At 42.1% G+C, this 16,179-nt stretch overlaps 1 protein-coding gene across 1 annotated transcript; it reads right to left on the reverse strand.

Moving 5' to 3' along the window:
* Positions 1–1,105: 1,105 nt before the first annotated feature.
* On the reverse strand, positions 1,106–14,978 carry ELAC1 (elaC ribonuclease Z 1). The gene is made up of 4 exons (XM_032310409.1): positions 14,868–14,978; positions 10,975–11,139; positions 5,324–5,791; positions 1,106–3,827 (listed from the first exon to the last, which is right to left on the reverse strand). The coding sequence occupies exons 2-4, from the start codon at positions 11,129–11,131 to the stop codon at positions 3,361–3,363; spliced, it is 1,092 nt and encodes a 363-aa protein (XP_032166300.1). The 5' UTR covers positions 11,132–11,139; positions 14,868–14,978; the 3' UTR covers positions 1,106–3,360.
* Positions 14,979–16,179: the final 1,201 nt, after the last annotated feature.

The following is a 16,179-nucleotide window of genomic DNA, read 5'->3' on the forward strand; positions in this document are numbered from 1 at the left end:
TATATATAAAATATCTATGCACAATTTTTAAATTTTTATTTATTTATTTATTTTTTTAGTGCATAGAAAAAGACAGCTTTTTTCTCCCAGTGTGGTTTGCTACCCATATATCTCAGAACCACCCAGACGGAGGGTTTGCTAAAAATGCAGATCCTTGGTTTCCACCCCTGACCAACTGAATTAGAGGTTTTGGAATCACAGCCCAAGTATTTTTGCCTACCTACACACCCTTGTCCACCCACGTACTACCTTGTCCGCCTACGTACTACCTTGACTGATACTGACTCACACCTTCATTTGAACACCACTGAGCAAGAAGTAGCTGCTCTCAGGGTGGTGGAATGATGAGTAATCATCTTCTTTCTGGAATCCTTAAAAAAGATTATTTACCAAGCATATGCTGCTTTTTATAGATAAAAGCTCATTAGAAGTATATTAATGAAGCGTGAGTATTAGAAAAATAGAGCAGATCTGGGGTCTACTTGGGCAAGTCTAAACACCTTGAGAATTGGAAATCTAGAGTAAGCAGGTACTTCTAGATTCCTGACAACTGAAGAGCCAGTTTATGATAAGGAAAACACTAAGCACAGATATGGAATTCATTATCTCAATAAATTGTACAGGTAAAAAATGTAAATATAATAATTTTGAGAAGTTATTAGGTAATAATATTTCTCCGTGTTCTAAGATGTTCCTTGGCGAAAGAGGATTTGGTGATCAAGTGAGTTTGGCGTACAATACATTTTCTAATCCCCTTAGAGTCATACAACCATAAGCAGATTACAGGCTCTGGCAAGTCCAGTATAAGCTTCATTAATAATTCTAGCTCCACAAATTCTTAGAATGTGGCCTACCATTAAGAAAAAAATTCTAGGCCAGAAGAGAGCCCAAGAAGCAATTCTCAGCATGGATCTATAGCCTATGCTTGATCGATTCACTGTATCAATTTGTTCCCACATTCCCATGGTCTCTGAAGGCTTAGCCCATATAGTAGTAGGGCCTGACTCTAAGGGCAGCTTAAGTCAGCTACCAAAGAATGCTCAAGAAGAGCAAAAGTGAGTGCCAGCCTACAAGATTAGAGTACTTGAAGGACCCGTATATCTACTTTTACTATCTGTATCTACCACCTAGACAGTGAGCCTCAAATTTTTGTCTTATATTCACTTACGTAGTCCCAACACAGTAAAACCTGGCACTGGCACTTAGCTGGTACTCAGTTGAACAGAGCACCACCAAACAGGTGGTCAAAGTTTTTTGGACAAATGCAGTAATGAAATGGGCTAGGCACAAGTCCTAAACTTTAGGTCCTAAAGTTTATGCAGTCATATATCAGGCCTCATTTCATTCAATAAACATTTCTGAGGGCTTATTATGAGTCGGTAATTCCAAGAACGCAGAGGAGACTAAGATAGTCTTTACCCTTAAGAGCTCCATACAGTAGGACTACCAGCCAGCCATTCCCAGATGTATAGGTCTGGGCACACAGTAGGCGTCTAATAAATACTTTTTAAAATTGAGTTCAGAAACCAAGATACATTTTAAGCTAGTCAAACTTTGGTGGCCCAAGAGCCTAGAGTAGGGTAGAATCAGACCATTCTGGAAACTGCTTCAGAATGACTGAGATCTTGAGTAATGAGACCCATCTTGATTATCACTACTCTAGAGACTCTAGAACCACCCAGGAGTCAAAAGTTTTTATGAGAGAAGCCCCAGAACCCAAAAGAATTTAACAGTATATACCATGATAGAATTTCTAAATGTGTCTGTTATAAAACTCTCAAGGTTCCTGAAAGGTTAACCGATAGCATGTGGTGGAACAGTACTGAGAAAGGGGTTCAAAACAGTTGACAGGCCCATCTACAGCAGGACTTCTCAGCACCTGTAAGCCATATGTGATGTTCCTTTTATGCACTGTCTTAATCTTCACAGCGATCCTACACAGTCAGTTTTATTAGTTTTTCCATTTTAGAAACGAGCAAGCTAAAGGTCACAAACACGATGCAATCTGCACCAGACCACAAGGTACAGAACGGGACTCTGAAATCAAGTCTTTGTGGCACCAAAGACAGGTTTGTGATCATTCAAGCAGTACTGTTCTTATGATACTGATGGGCACGAGAACGCCTCCAGAGGGACACACAACGTAAAGCGTTTCCCAAACTGTGATAAGGAAATCCTTTTGAATGAATCTGTGCTTGAGACTAGCTTTCCATTTTGAGAAATACTGTGGGTCAAATGAGTCAGAGATAACCCACGGCAGACAGAGGGAGGTAGAAGGCAGCTCAGAAGGAAAAGCTAGGTTATTAAAACTGAGCTCAAAGAATTATTCATAGGGACACATAAATTAAATCTCAGCTTAAAAGATACAATTTCTTTACCTCCAGATTCCTAAGTTATAGTTCATGGCTCATTTCTGTCAAATATCTGACATGGTATTACAACCCCAACATCTCCTTAGCTAATTCTCTAATGTTTGTTTCAAGAATTTGACTTAACCAGTTCAATTCATGTAATTAATTTTGATAAAGCATATTCACACTGGGAGTATAATTTTTAACTTGCTGTGTATTTCAATAGGCCTGCAATTTGCATCTTGGGGTGAGATCATTTTTCATTGTACAAGACTGACCCCACCATTGTAGGATCTAGCACCCCTGGCCCCTTTGACTAAATTTTAATGATACTCTTCTCCAGCCCCCACTCCATCATTTTGACAAGAAACACCCCCATAATTTCTAGGGGAATGGTATCACCCCCTGCTGAGACCCACAGGTTTAGAACAAACCAGAAAGTTCCAAAAAAAACCATTAACTGAAGGATAAACACCTACCTTGACCCTGCATTCAGTATTCCAGCAAACAAATTGTGATTTAATACGCTAGCTTCAATCCTGCATGTATAATGTCTCATTACATTTTTCTCTATTCTGTTAATAACATGGACAGATTCAACAAACTGCTAAAACACCATTTTTAGCCAAGAGGGCTGAGCTCTCTGTACTTTGCCAACATCACCAATAAAACTGGGCAGAAGCAAGCCCAGAACTGCATGCGGGTACTGGCTTATATCTGAGGCAGCAACCACAAAACAAAAAGTATACCTGAATTTTGTCAAATTTGGTCTTTAAGAAAGGTGCTGTTTTTTTCTTTCTTTTTAAAATGATTTATTATCAAAAAGCTTGGTCTTTCTCGCTGCTGAGTCAGTTCAGCAATGCAGCTCTATCCTTTTTAGGATTATTAGGACCCAAATAATCTTAGACCAAAACACCAACCACAACCACCACCACCACAACAACCAACTTGACTGCTGGTTCAGTAACATATTCACAGACATGTCAGGATGCATTCTGGAATACCGGGTTCATTTCTTGATTGGAATGCCAATCACCATAAAGTCTTCAGCTAGAGTCACTTCTTGGAGATCTAACACTGATTCAGCTTGCTTTTTTAGTTCTATAATCCCATCTGTTTCTCCTTCTCTGGCCAAGGCAACTGGTTTGTACCTCTGACTGAAGTGAGTCAGAACTAGCCTCTTCGCCTGGCACAACTTTGCAAACGTGGCTGCCATCTGTGGTGTGCTGTGGCCGTGCTCCTTCGCTTTGTCCATCTGCGTGTCATCTAGGGTTGCTTCATGGATCAACAGGTCTGCCTCGAAGCACAGCTTCACTCCTCCATCACCCACAACCCCAGAACAGTCACCCAAAATGCAGATTTTTCTTCCAACAATAGGCTTTTTTAAGACATCTTGGGGAGAAATTGTAACTCCATTTTCCAGAACAACAGAAATTCCATTTTTCAGCTTCCCATAGGCAGGACCTGGTGGCACACCTAATGATGGAGGGAGATAACATCACATCATGGGAATGGAATTTATGACTTGTTAAAAGAGTCTGTTTTAACAGCACAGCAAACGGAAGAGGCATCCAATTCTTTTCATGATTGTTATAAATATTTTACTACTCGTGGAAAGCTGGAATATTTATACATTTTTAAAAGTTCGGTGTTGGCTGTTGATATTAGTGATGCCTTAGTACTTAAAACATCTCTCAAGCACACGTGTCAGATGAGCTTTGAGCTTTAAGTCCCACTAAGACCTTCTTACAATCAAGCTACCAGCTTTGATTCTCTGCTGTGAATGGAGTAACAGTTTCTGAGACTGCTTTATTGAACAAGCTCATGTTTGAGTAAATTTAATGAGTCCATTTAAATAATGACAAAGTACCTACAAACTGACTAACTTAATAAAAAAATGGTTTGAGAGGACCATTTGGATCACAACATCAAGGAACATTTTCTGACAATCATACATAATCAATCTTCTTTGTGGAGAGAGGTAGTTCCTCTTGTATTAATTATCTTATAGTCATCTAGAACAACATGTGACCATCACTTTGAGCAACGCCTAACAAACAAACAGAAAGTGTTCACTAATTCCAGCATGCACCCTGTTTAAAGTTTCCCAATACAATAGTATTTCCACAGGCTTTTAGATAAGAAAAAATACCTTTGGCATTAAGTCACTTCTCTTCATTATTTAGTATTTTGTTTTAGTTGGGGAAGAAGGAAGAGATTCTATAAAGAGACAAATATACAAAAGACACCATCATGCTTTTTAGGGGCTCTGCTGCGGCCATGAAAAGGAAGGCAGAGATGCTGCAGGTAGAAGGGACCTGGGCGCTGCTTTGAGAGGACTGAAGACCTCCTCATGCAAGAGAGCCTGGCCTAGAGGAGGTACAAAGCCTCAGAGGGGACCCAAGTCTGTCTCTGTGCGCTAGCTCCCACCTATGAGGAACCCAGGCATGTGAAACAGTTGAGGCACGGTGTTCTGAACACCAGATTAACTTAATCAAGGTTGAATGAGTAGGCAAGGTTGACAAAGCAGGAAAATCCTAAAAGTAGCTGGTTGCAGTTGCACAGCTACCAACTACAGTAAAAATACTTGGGCCAAAGAGGTCACCGAAAACATACTTTAGAAAGAAGACATGAAAACATAAAAGCCTAGACCTAAGACAACCACCACCACCCTGCCAACCAAGCTAGCTAGCTGAAGCTAAGACAGACTAAAATGTGGATCCAGGGAGGTGAAGAGAAAAGGATTCACGTATATATGTGGGTTTTGGTCTGAATAGCATCTTTGGGCCCCACATATTTCCCTTAATAAACAAACTTTGGGCAAAAGACCTAAGTGGAGAAAATGTCAGTTTTAGGCCTGGGAGACAGGATACGAAGGTTATTATGATACTTCTAGCAACTTCAGCTAACAACAGCTTAATTGATGAGGAGGAGGGGGAAATAAAACAAGACAAAAAAAACCCATCACTTACCGAGGTCTTTGAGTTTCTGTGCATTGAGTTTACCTGGGCGTTTCTTCTCCACAACTGAAAACCCAAAGGAGGGAATTCGGTGAAAGAGGCGAAATGCTTTTACAACAAACTGTTCGTCATCAACCAAAAGGTATGAGTTTTCTTCTGAGTCTAAAAGGATAGTTCTTCCTTGTCCCTCTTTGGGATGGCTGTCTGTTTTATTCACGTGCATAAATTCTTTTAGTTCTTCGGGAGGACACTGATCTGCTGTAGGCACCAGCTCGTGGACCACATAGGGGAAGACCAACTCTGTGTGAGAGAGTTCCATGGTTCTCCAGATAAAGTCTCGAAGCCCAGCAGGGCCATAGATTTCAATAGGCTGTTTGGTGACCACAGAGCCACTCTGCAAGCTGATTGTGCAAAGGAGGCCAGGAAGGCCAAAGAAATGGTCTCCATGAAGATGTGTGATGAAGATCTTGGTAATTCTCCCTTTTGATTGAGGCAGAGAAATAAAATTTGGAATTTTTCCAGAAGTAAAAACCCATGCAATGCTACTTAAAACACCAAAAGCAGAAAAATGAATTTGGAGTTCTATTTATCACCATAAACTTATTTCTTTATATTTTGCTACATGAGTCTAGAAGCAAGAAAGACAGCCTTTATGGTCTTAATAACATATAACTTTTTTAATGAAACATCTTCAAATTACATAGTACTGTAGTTTTAAGAGTATTTTCCTACATTATCTTCTTGCTAAAAGAAAGGAAAGAAGGGAAGAAGGCAGGCAGGCAAGCAGGCTGAAAGAAAAAAAAAAAGGAAAGGAAAGGAAAAGAAGGAAGGGGAGAGGCGGGGAGGGGAAGGGAGGAGAGGGTAGAGGAGAGGAGAAAAGAAGAGAAGAGAAAAGAATAGGAAGTAATAGAGAAAAACAAGGAAGTGTACTAAAATAGTTCACTTAAACTAGACAGGCCTCAAATGTCAAAAGCATCTGACAGGTACAATGCCCTCTACTGCCTCCTCTGAGAATAACACACACATACTTCCAGCAAAACAAACGCTCCCCTGGCTCCAAACTGACCAATGCTTGAACCCCAAACTACCATTTAAGGACTCGCCACACTGGACGAGAGATTCACTAACCAAGAAAAAGCCTGCCTGTCTGAGTGAGTCTGAAGAGGGAGGAGAAAAAGGAAGAGGATGAGGCAGGAGGGAGAGAGGAGGAGGTGGGAGAGGATAGGGGTGAAGAACCCAGAGGGGAGGTGGGCAACAGAAGCCAGAATGTAGATCAGAGGGCGGATCCCCTATGGTGGTATATAAAGGTATGTGGGCCCACAGTGTGAGCTAACACAATGTCTTTTTCAGGGCATACTGGCTTGGGTTGTAACTTGACTTAGCCAATGGTAAACTGAATTTACATTTGGTATATACAGGATGCCACATTAGCATTTTTCTGAGATGCACCAAGGCATTTTAAAATTAACAATCACAATTAACACAATTTTGGTATAACAGAGGCTTCTAGTCCTAGCTTCATGGGGCACCTATTTCAAACATTTGATACCATAAGAGAACAGGACCAGTATACTGATACCATAAAAGAATAGGAATAGTTTATTGCAAAGTGATTTGTCCAGCAACATCAAGGCAAAAGTGTTCTCCAGGTAAGCCTTCCAGAGTTAATACACCAAACCCAGGCCCTGGAGGCAGCAACAATAGATTGGGCAGAGGCTGATTTGATATCTAGAGAATCCTGACGTACTCTAGAACTTTCCTCAGTATGCTCCCTTTAGTTTTCTCTTTTAAGGCCTTGCTTTTACTGTCTTTAGACTTCTTGTAACCCTTTCATTTCCCCCTTCCTGCCGTCCGGCCTGCTGAAGCACCCGTAAGTGTGACCTGAGTCCTCTGCAGACAGAATTATGATGGTTACTGAGTCATGACCTCATGCTGACCTTACAACTGCAGAGTCCTCTCCCTATATAGCGCACAGCAAAGCCAACACTGAACACCAAAACAATCTGTGAGCCCAAAGTAAGTGAGACAAATTAAGTCAAAAATTTCTTCCCACAGTTATCACAGTTTCAGGGAAGACAAACATTTCTTTTCTCAAGAAACTAGATTTCAGAGGGAGAAGGAATGGCAATCGTAACAAAGTTAGAAGATGCTATCAAATGAAGAAAGCAGAGTACATGAATTCCCTTGAGGACGAGGAAGTTACAGTGGTATATGTCATCCACAGAGAAGTGGAATACTAAACATCCCTTAAGTGAGGACACGGCTATATTTACCGCCGTAGGAAAACGCCTGCAATATAATTGTTCAGTTGAAAAAAAAGCAGGTTACGCCTGGTATGGTACCATTTATGCAAACTGTACACACACACAAACATTCCTATACCATTAACATATCTACGTCTATAAAAAAAAATTTACCTGTAAGGGGAATTCAGGCTTATTTTATGTTTCTGCTTTGTTTGAATTTTTACAATGAGCATGTATACCTTTCCTTTTTAAGTTATTTATTTATTTATTTATTTAACCTCTCCACCTAACGTGGGGCTCAAACTCACCACCCTAAGATCAAGACTTATATTCGCCTCTGAGTGAGCCAGCCAGGTGCCTTTTTATAATCATTTCATTACACTTTTGTAATACTTTTAATAATCATTTTTAAGGGGAGAAAAAGGAAGGCTTAAGCTCACTCTTTAAAATTATGGAAGAGGGCACCTGGGTGGCTAAGTTGGTTGAGCAACTGCCTTCGGCTCAGGTCATGATCCTGGAGTCCCAGGATAGAGTCCCACAACAGGCTTCCTGCTCGGCGGGGAGTCTGCTTCTCCCTCTGACCTCTCCCCTCTCATGGTCTCTCTCTCTCTCTCAAATAAATAAATAAAATCTTAAAAAAATTAAAAAATGAAATAAAATAAAATAATGAAAGAAATAGACATGATAAACCCACACTTGTTGATCAGAGGCTTGCACATGAGGACCAAGGAAGCTTAAAAGAAGTATGTTTAGATAAATAAAAAGTAATCCCTTATGAAACTCCTAAAATATTATTACCCCAGGAGGACTACAAGCTGAAAGGGTTTCAACGGATCAAATAACGGTAGGTCCGTATTGCGTGAGAGTACCAGATGAACTGAGAGTACTCCATTCCAGTCTGAGAATGGGGGCTTTTGGAATGCTATAGAGTCATAGTTAAGATTCTGTGATTACCGTCTTACCCTCTTCTTTGAGGCCAGGAATTTTTTTAGCCAGTAAGAATTTAGTAAACTAAAGGTTCCCTTAGGCTTTATTTTATTTATTCTTTGTGAGGCTTAGCTTTGCAAAAACGTTTACTTAAGACATATATAGAGGTGCCTGGGTAGGCTCAGTGGGTTAAGCCTCTGCCTTTGGCTCAGGTCATGATCTCAGGGTCCTGGGATCGAGTCCCGCATCGGGCTCTCTGCTCGGCAGGGAGCCTGCTTCCCGCTCTCTCTCTGCCTGCCTCTCTGCCTACTTGTGATCTCTCTGTCAGATAAAGAAATAAAATCTTAAAAAAAATTTTTTTAAAAACCATATATAAAATATAAAACATTGGAGAAAGGTATTGTAGCAAATAAATGTGAGGTGGAGGTCCATAGCCCCTACCTCTTGATGTTCATGTCTCTCTACAATTCCTTCTTCTTCGGTGTGGGTGGGACCTGTGACTTTTCTAACCAGGCAAATACGGCACAGGGATACGGTGTGATTACATTAGAAGACTCCATCCTGCTAGCAGGCTTGCTCTTGAGTTTCTTTCACCCTGGCTGGCAGTAAGGGACCAAACTACCATGAAGCAAAACGAACATGATCAAGAACCAGAGGCCTCTAGGAGCTGTGCAAGTCTTGGTCCTACAACTGTACAGATTCTGCCAACAACTCTAGTGAGCTCTGAAGCAGATTCTCCCCCAGTGGAGCCTCTGATGAGATCTCAACCCTGGCCAAACATGGACTGCAAGCAGTGGGACCCTGAAGCAGAGAACCCAGCCAACCCAGGCCCAAACTCCCTGACCCACAGAAACTATGGATAATAAATGCAAATAAGACACTAACTTTGTAATCTGATATGCAGCACTGATAAGCGGTACAGGTATTAAATAAAAAGACTATCCCCACACCCAAACCTCTGGCACCCACACTTAACAGTTTCTTGTTTCTGTTTTCATCACCCCACCCCCTCAATCCCTATTGTCTAAAATGTGAACGATTACAGCCTCACTCTTATAGGTAAATTTTTTTGTAGATGTAGAGATGTTAATGGTATAGGTATATTTGCGCACGCATGTGTGTGTGTGTGTGTGTGTGTGTGTGTGTGTGTGTGTGTGTGTGTGTACAATGTGCATCCCTACTTTTCTCACCAGAGGAGACTTCTAATCATCAGTTAGATCCTAGCTCTACTATTACAATTTCTGGGATGCTTTCTCTGAACACATAGCTGATGCCCTCCTCCTTTGTGCTCCAACAGTATTTAGAATATAGTTCCACTGTTCTCTTTATCACATTACACTATGTCTATTCACATACCAATTTCCACCACTAGACTATGAGATCCTTAGATGTTAGAACTAACTTTATTTCAGTCATCAATGCCACACATTGTAATGAATCACAGGAATAATTTCAATAACTATCATTTATCAAGATCTAGTAAGTGAGAAGCACATACTAAGTGCTGAATACCTTACTCATGCATCTCCTGAAGAGTTGTTTATTAGACATCTACTAGGTATACACACAATCTTTGAGCTTACTCTATCATACAGGGGAATATACAATAAACACAGAAACAACTATTTAAATAACAATCTTAGATACTGATGCTAATAAATCAATAAAAATAGCACAAAGAAGTAGAATACCTGGGATGAATAAGCAATAACTTAACCCCAGAGGTTCAGGAGATGGCCTTTGAACTAAGATTTACTGATGAGAGACAAGCACACAGAGAAGGGATTATTAGATATAACTCTTACAATATCCCTTCTAAGTTGAGTTTTTACCTTCATTTTCAAGGTTAAGAAAATAAAGCTTAAGTTTGTTGATCTGCTAAGGCTATAAGCCAAGACACAGCTGGGACTGCAACCCAGGATGGTCTGACTCTGAGCCAAGGCTTTGTACCACTGCATTCCCTGGCCTGGTGGAGTACTCTGGTGGGCCCCTGCTCACACCATTGCCTCTGGCTAGCAAGCTCATCTTCTCCCCAGCCCAGCGAATCCCTTCTCCTCTGATAACTCAAGGGTCACCTTCTTTGAGATACCTACCCTCATAACCACAAATGAAAAAGAACATCTCACTCTCCTGAGCATCTACAGCTCTTTATACCCTCTTGTGATACTTAAAACTATCTCCTGGTGGAAATAAGTGTGTACACTGCTCCTTTGCTTCTGGAGTACCTTTGTAATATGCCTCATGTATCCCACTCCATCCTCCACCCCCAAGCTTATATAAATCCTTGCTCTCAACATTTACAGGAAGAACAAAAACTAAATAAAGTTCAATGGATGTGGCTGGTTGCCTGAGGGCCTTGCAAATCTGGCCAGGGCTCTAGCACTGAGGTGGGAATGCAACTCTTGGGGCTGTTTCTGAGCAAAAGGCCCAAGGAGAGCCAAGACAATGAATAACAAATAGTCTTAATGAGACAGCTGAAAGCACACTAACCTGCTTTAAGTTGGCTTTTCATAAGCTGTGTCTGTGTCCCCTCCCCACAGTCAAAGAGCCAGCACTCGCCCTCACACCGAAGGACCAGAGCAGAGGCACCCCGGGTTGGGGAAGGGTATGCTGCACCCGTACCCAGAAATGTCACATCCATAGACATCTTCCACCCTGCAATGAAAAGATCATCCAGGGATTATTATACATCACTGCTCAAAATCACCAAAAACATGTTCTTTTGAGATTTACTGTTATTTATGTTATCTGTATTATTTATAAATTATTCAGAAAAGACTGGATTCTTGCTCTCTTATAGTTTCCCAAAGAAACACCAAGTAAGATTCTAATAACTCTAAGTGAGTTAAAACCACAAGTTACCAAGCCTTATATGACTGCTCACACACACACACACACACACACACACGTTAAAAAACTGCCAAATCCAGTCAATTAAAAACTATAGTTGAACCACAACTATATAATATTCTGGAAAAGGTAAAACAACGGAGATAATAAGAACACCAATGGTTGACATGTGGTTTGGGGAGGAGGGAAGAATGAGTAGGTGAAGCACAGGTGAAAAGGTATTCTCGTATTACTAGTGGTGGAGGTATACACTTCTTTTGTGTTTTGAGAGAGTAAGCTGGCAATATACATTACCAAAAATAATGATGCTGCTAATAACAACACGTTTTAACCCACAACCTCATTTTTATACCCTACAGAACCCTATACAACCCCTTTACAACCCTATAAAACCCCTTTATACCCTACAGAAATAAAGGACCTATGTACAGTGATGTTTCTGGTGGTACTTTTAAGGTGGCTAAAATTTGGAAGCCAGCTGAATATATTTCAACAGGGAAATGACTGAATATTTTATTGTACATTCAGAACTATTTGTTCTGCACTTTAAGTCAGGTCTATAACTCTTGTCTTGGAGGGATGACAATGATAAAAGGTATAGATGGCTATGGCATTATCTCATTTTTAAAATGCCCTGAACCGCTGCATTTACATAAGGCAGAGAAGGTCTGTGTGGAAGGATATACACCATACTGTTAATATTGGTTATCTCAGGGGTGATTAAAATGGTGATGGTGGGAAGTGGTTAAGTTTTCTTTTAAATCTTTGGATTGGTTTTGGTTGCAATGAAAAGCATTTGATGTCTTTATTTTCAATGTATTTTATATTTAATTTATTTAATATTGATTATTCAAAAGAAACGTCATAAGGCTGAACATACTTTTCTAGCTACACATCACCTAATCTTTCTTACCATTTGGAGATACAATCAGCCCTCCTACCCCCTCGCCCCACACACACCTCACACATCAGAAGGTATATCTCTCCAACCCATACACAGGTTTTAGGTAATTGCCAGTGTCCCTTCCATGTGTTACTCCACACTTTCACTTCCAAGATCAAGCCTTCCTCTGATAATTAGGTAATTTAATTTGCAGAGGCTTTCCTGTTGGATTGCAGTTTTCAACAGAGGTGAGAATAACAGAATGTAGAAAGTTAAACATTTTAAAAGCTAATAAATGTGGAAGGAATAATAAAATATAATCACTTGCAATCCTTAACAAATAATGGATCTAGGCCACTGGTACAGAACCCTTGAGCGTATTAGAATTACCTGGAGAGTTTTTAAACCATATCAATAATTGGGTTCCATCCCAGAACAATTAAAAAGGAATTCTGCAAGTAAGACATGTGTTGTAGTATTAAAAAAAAAAAATTCTTCCCCTGTGATTCTAACGTGCAGTCAGGTTTGAGAATCACTAAGTGAAAGGCTAATGGAGAACTACAAAGAAGAGATCAGGCTGACCTAAATTCACTAGTTAAGTAGTCAATCTTAAAAAAAATTTTTTTTATTATTAAAAATTTCAAACACAAAAGTAGAGAGATTAGCGTAATGCATTCCCATAAAACCATCACCACGGTTCAACAATGACCAACTCATGGGGCACCTGGGTGGCTCAGTGGGTTAAAGCCTCTGCCTTCAGCTCAGGTCATGATCTCAGGGTACTTGGATAGAGGCCCCCCCCCACCCCCCCCCCCCCCCGCACTGGGCTCTCTGCTCCACAGGGAGCCTGCTTCCTCCTCTCTCTGCCTGCCTCTCTGCCTACTTGTGATCTCTGTCTCTCAAATACATAAAATCTTTAAAAAAAAAAAAAATTATCAACTCATGAGCAATCTTGTTTGGTCTACATCCCCCAGCAATTATCCAAGAATACCTGATTAAGTGGTATTTGGTACTTCCATTAGGAAGTTCATGCTGTCTGACGTTAACAGCCACTAACATTCATGGTCAGGATTCACTATTTCATTAGAGGCTGCCAAAAGATGATATTCTCTCATTCACCTCATTCATCTGAAGTTATTAGGGGCATCCTTCTGTAAATCCTGGGTAAATTATTTAGTTACCCTGCGGTGCAATCTGTACAGAAAAGGTCCAGTGACCAATATTAACACCACAAAGAAAAACAAGATCTTATCTAACTCCTGGTGTGCTGCAGTATGAGTACACAATAACCCGATGAGGTTTTCTTGCCAAAGAGTAGAACCTGAACCCGAAAAAAACTGTAATCCAAACACCAGTTTATTAAAGGACACCACAGGGATGGAAGAAGCAAAAACCAGCATGTAGGAAACGTCACAGAACAATGAATAGGTTTTTCTAGCAAGTAAAATATGGGGGGGGGGGGTAGAAAAGCCATAAGATTAAATGAAATTGAAAAGATGTCACCCAAACGTGGCATGGGTAGCTTGCCTGGACCTGGATTTGGACAAACTTAAAAAGAGAAAAATGGGGTAAAAAGAGAATTGGCAGAAAAAGAGACAAGCGGGTTAACGTAAACACTGGCTGGATAAATGATAACATGATATGCTTATTAAATCGAGAATGGCTTTGTTTTAAAAAGGAGTTATTCTGTTTTACACACATAAGCAAGTATTTCGCGAATAAAACGGTACACTCAGATCTGCTTTCAAATAATCCAGCGAGGTGAGGGTAACAGATGAAACAAGACTGATCTTATCTTCCTATGTTTGAAATTTTCCACAATAAAAAGTTTAAAAATTGAGCCAAATAATCAAAACCCTTCCACCAGGTCGGGAAGGAATCAGAAGTTAATTTGCTTCATCAGTGGTCCATGTTTTGTGACATGCACCATTCGAGGCACCAGGAATTAAAAGCAACCAGACCAGACTGGGTCCCTGTCTTCTTGAACATAAAAGCAGCCGCTTGCTCTCAGGGCTATGATCCGCCTTGGATCAAGTGCACATTCCGGCCGGCCCAGAAGAGAGCACACGTCCACAGCACTGTCACCTGACACTCCCCGGGCCAGTGCTTCTCGTCCCCGCTGCACACCACAATCACCTGGTGATTCTGGGGACTCAGCATCTGGAAGGCATCCCAAATGACTCTAAAGGTTGCCAAGCTGAGAACCAGTTTCCACACAGGCGGCGCCAACCCTGCAATCACCCTGTGGTACCGGGAGGGCGGATACTGCCTTCCTCCATTTTAGAGATGAAAGAACCGGGGGCCGGGGAGAGACAAATGGAGAGGCCAAGGCCGAGTCCGGGCCAGAGGCTAGGTCTCCGACCACGTCCGAGCCCAGGCTCTCCCCCAAGTCAATGTCAGTCTCCCGAAGGAGGGGTGGGCGGCAGCAGGGGCGCGGGGCGACTGGGGGCTCCCGCCTCGGGGTCGGGGGTAGACGAGGCGCGTCCTCGCTCCCCGGCGCTCCCCGGGCCTGGGTGGTCCACGCCGGGCCCGGCCCGGGAGTCCGGTGGAAGCGCGCCTGCCCGCGCGTATCGGCCCACTAGGCGGGCGCCGGGCTGACGGCAGCTCAGACCCTGGCCCGCCCCTCTCCGGCTCGCCCTGTCCCACTCACCCACTCCCCGAGGCCCGCGGCAGGAGCCGAGGGAGGCGCAGGCCCGCGGCAAGGCCCAGCCGTCCACGGGGCGGCGCCGGCGCGGGCGGAAGTGCGCCGCGGGCTTGGACCGCGAGTGGCCGCTCTAGGACGAGGCGGAGGTCTGCGCTCGGTGGTGCCCGGCCAGGCCGGCCAGTGCGGTTGGGCTCGGCGCCGATTGCGGACACAGTGTTGGTGCCCTCTGGCCCCCCGTCCGCCTTCACTCGTCCGCACAATTCTCTGAGTAAGGTGGTAGTGGTCACCTGTGAGGACCAGAGCCCTCAAAGGGGAAACGTTTACTATTTACTACTTTTGTTTTCCGTGTTATGTTTTCCAGCGTGCTCCTCGAAGAGTGTTGCCCCCGATACTTTGTTCCCGCATAGGTTTGTGTAATTTCTATTCTTTGGCTGGGATGAGTCTTTCTGTTTTTTAATCACTAAATCTAAACGTTTAAGCCCGCGATGCCTAAGAAAAAGCAATGTGCTTTTGTTTTGTTTTGTTTTAATTTTTAATTAAATTTATTTATTTTCAGCATAACAGTATTCATTATTTTTTCACCACACCCAGTGCTCCATGCAATCCGTGCAATGTGCCTTTGAATCAGGGTCCATGGCAGCATTACTGTAGACCCCGAACCTCCCTTCTGTTCCACTTTATTTAGGGATTCGCCGCCAAGCCTTGCAGGTGTGTTCTCCTTGGGCACAGCATAGCCTGCTGGACGCTCGAGTGAAAAGCCCGGGCTTGCTCTGTGCAGAAACTGAACGTCTTGATTATCAGTAGGACAAAAAACTCGGTTTAAATTCCAACTTAAAAAAAAAAAAAAAAAAAAAAAAAAAAGCTATTTCAAGCTCCTATGCAGTGCCAAATGGCACAGATTTTTGCTGGACATACTTGAGGTGGTCAAAGCATCCAGCAGCTTCATAACAGGAATAGAGGTGCTGTGCCTATGGAGTCTTTGAAACCCCCTCAGCTTTGCCCAATAGACCATTATGTATTTTACATTTTGGCCTCTTCAAAGCCTTCACTCAATTATTAATTGAGCTCTAGCTTTGTGGATCGTGTTGTTTTTGAGGCTGAAAGAGTTTTTTAAGTATGTCATAGTCCCTGGTTTTAGGAGTATACACTGAGGCTGGAAAAGTATGTACTGGGAAGCCACCAGCTAACAATATGAGGGAACAAATGAGAAGACAAAATGAATGATAAGAATAAAGGCAAAGGGAGCTTAGTGGATATGCAGTTAGTTAAGAAAAGGTGGGGCTTGCGCTAGGTCTGGTAGGGTGGGTTGAGATTTGGA

Source organism: Mustela erminea, chromosome 13, assembly GCF_009829155.1.
Source record: "Mustela erminea isolate mMusErm1 chromosome 13, mMusErm1.Pri, whole genome shotgun sequence".
In the NCBI taxonomy this organism is placed as follows: Eukaryota; Metazoa; Chordata; class Mammalia; order Carnivora; family Mustelidae; genus Mustela; species Mustela erminea.

Coding starts and splice junctions, on each gene's coding strand:
- ELAC1 (XM_032310409.1), bottom strand. CDS start 11,131: ATGTCTATGGATGTGACATTTCTGGGTACGGGTGCAGCATACCCTTCC. Junction 5,792..10,974: donor GAAAAGCCAACTTAAAGCAG/GTTAGTGTGCTT, acceptor CTCAATCAAAAG/GGAGAATTACCAAGATCTTC. Junction 3,828..5,323: donor ACAGAAACTCAAAGACCTCG/GTAAGTGATGGG, acceptor CTCCATCATTAG/GTGTGCCACCAGGTCCTGCC.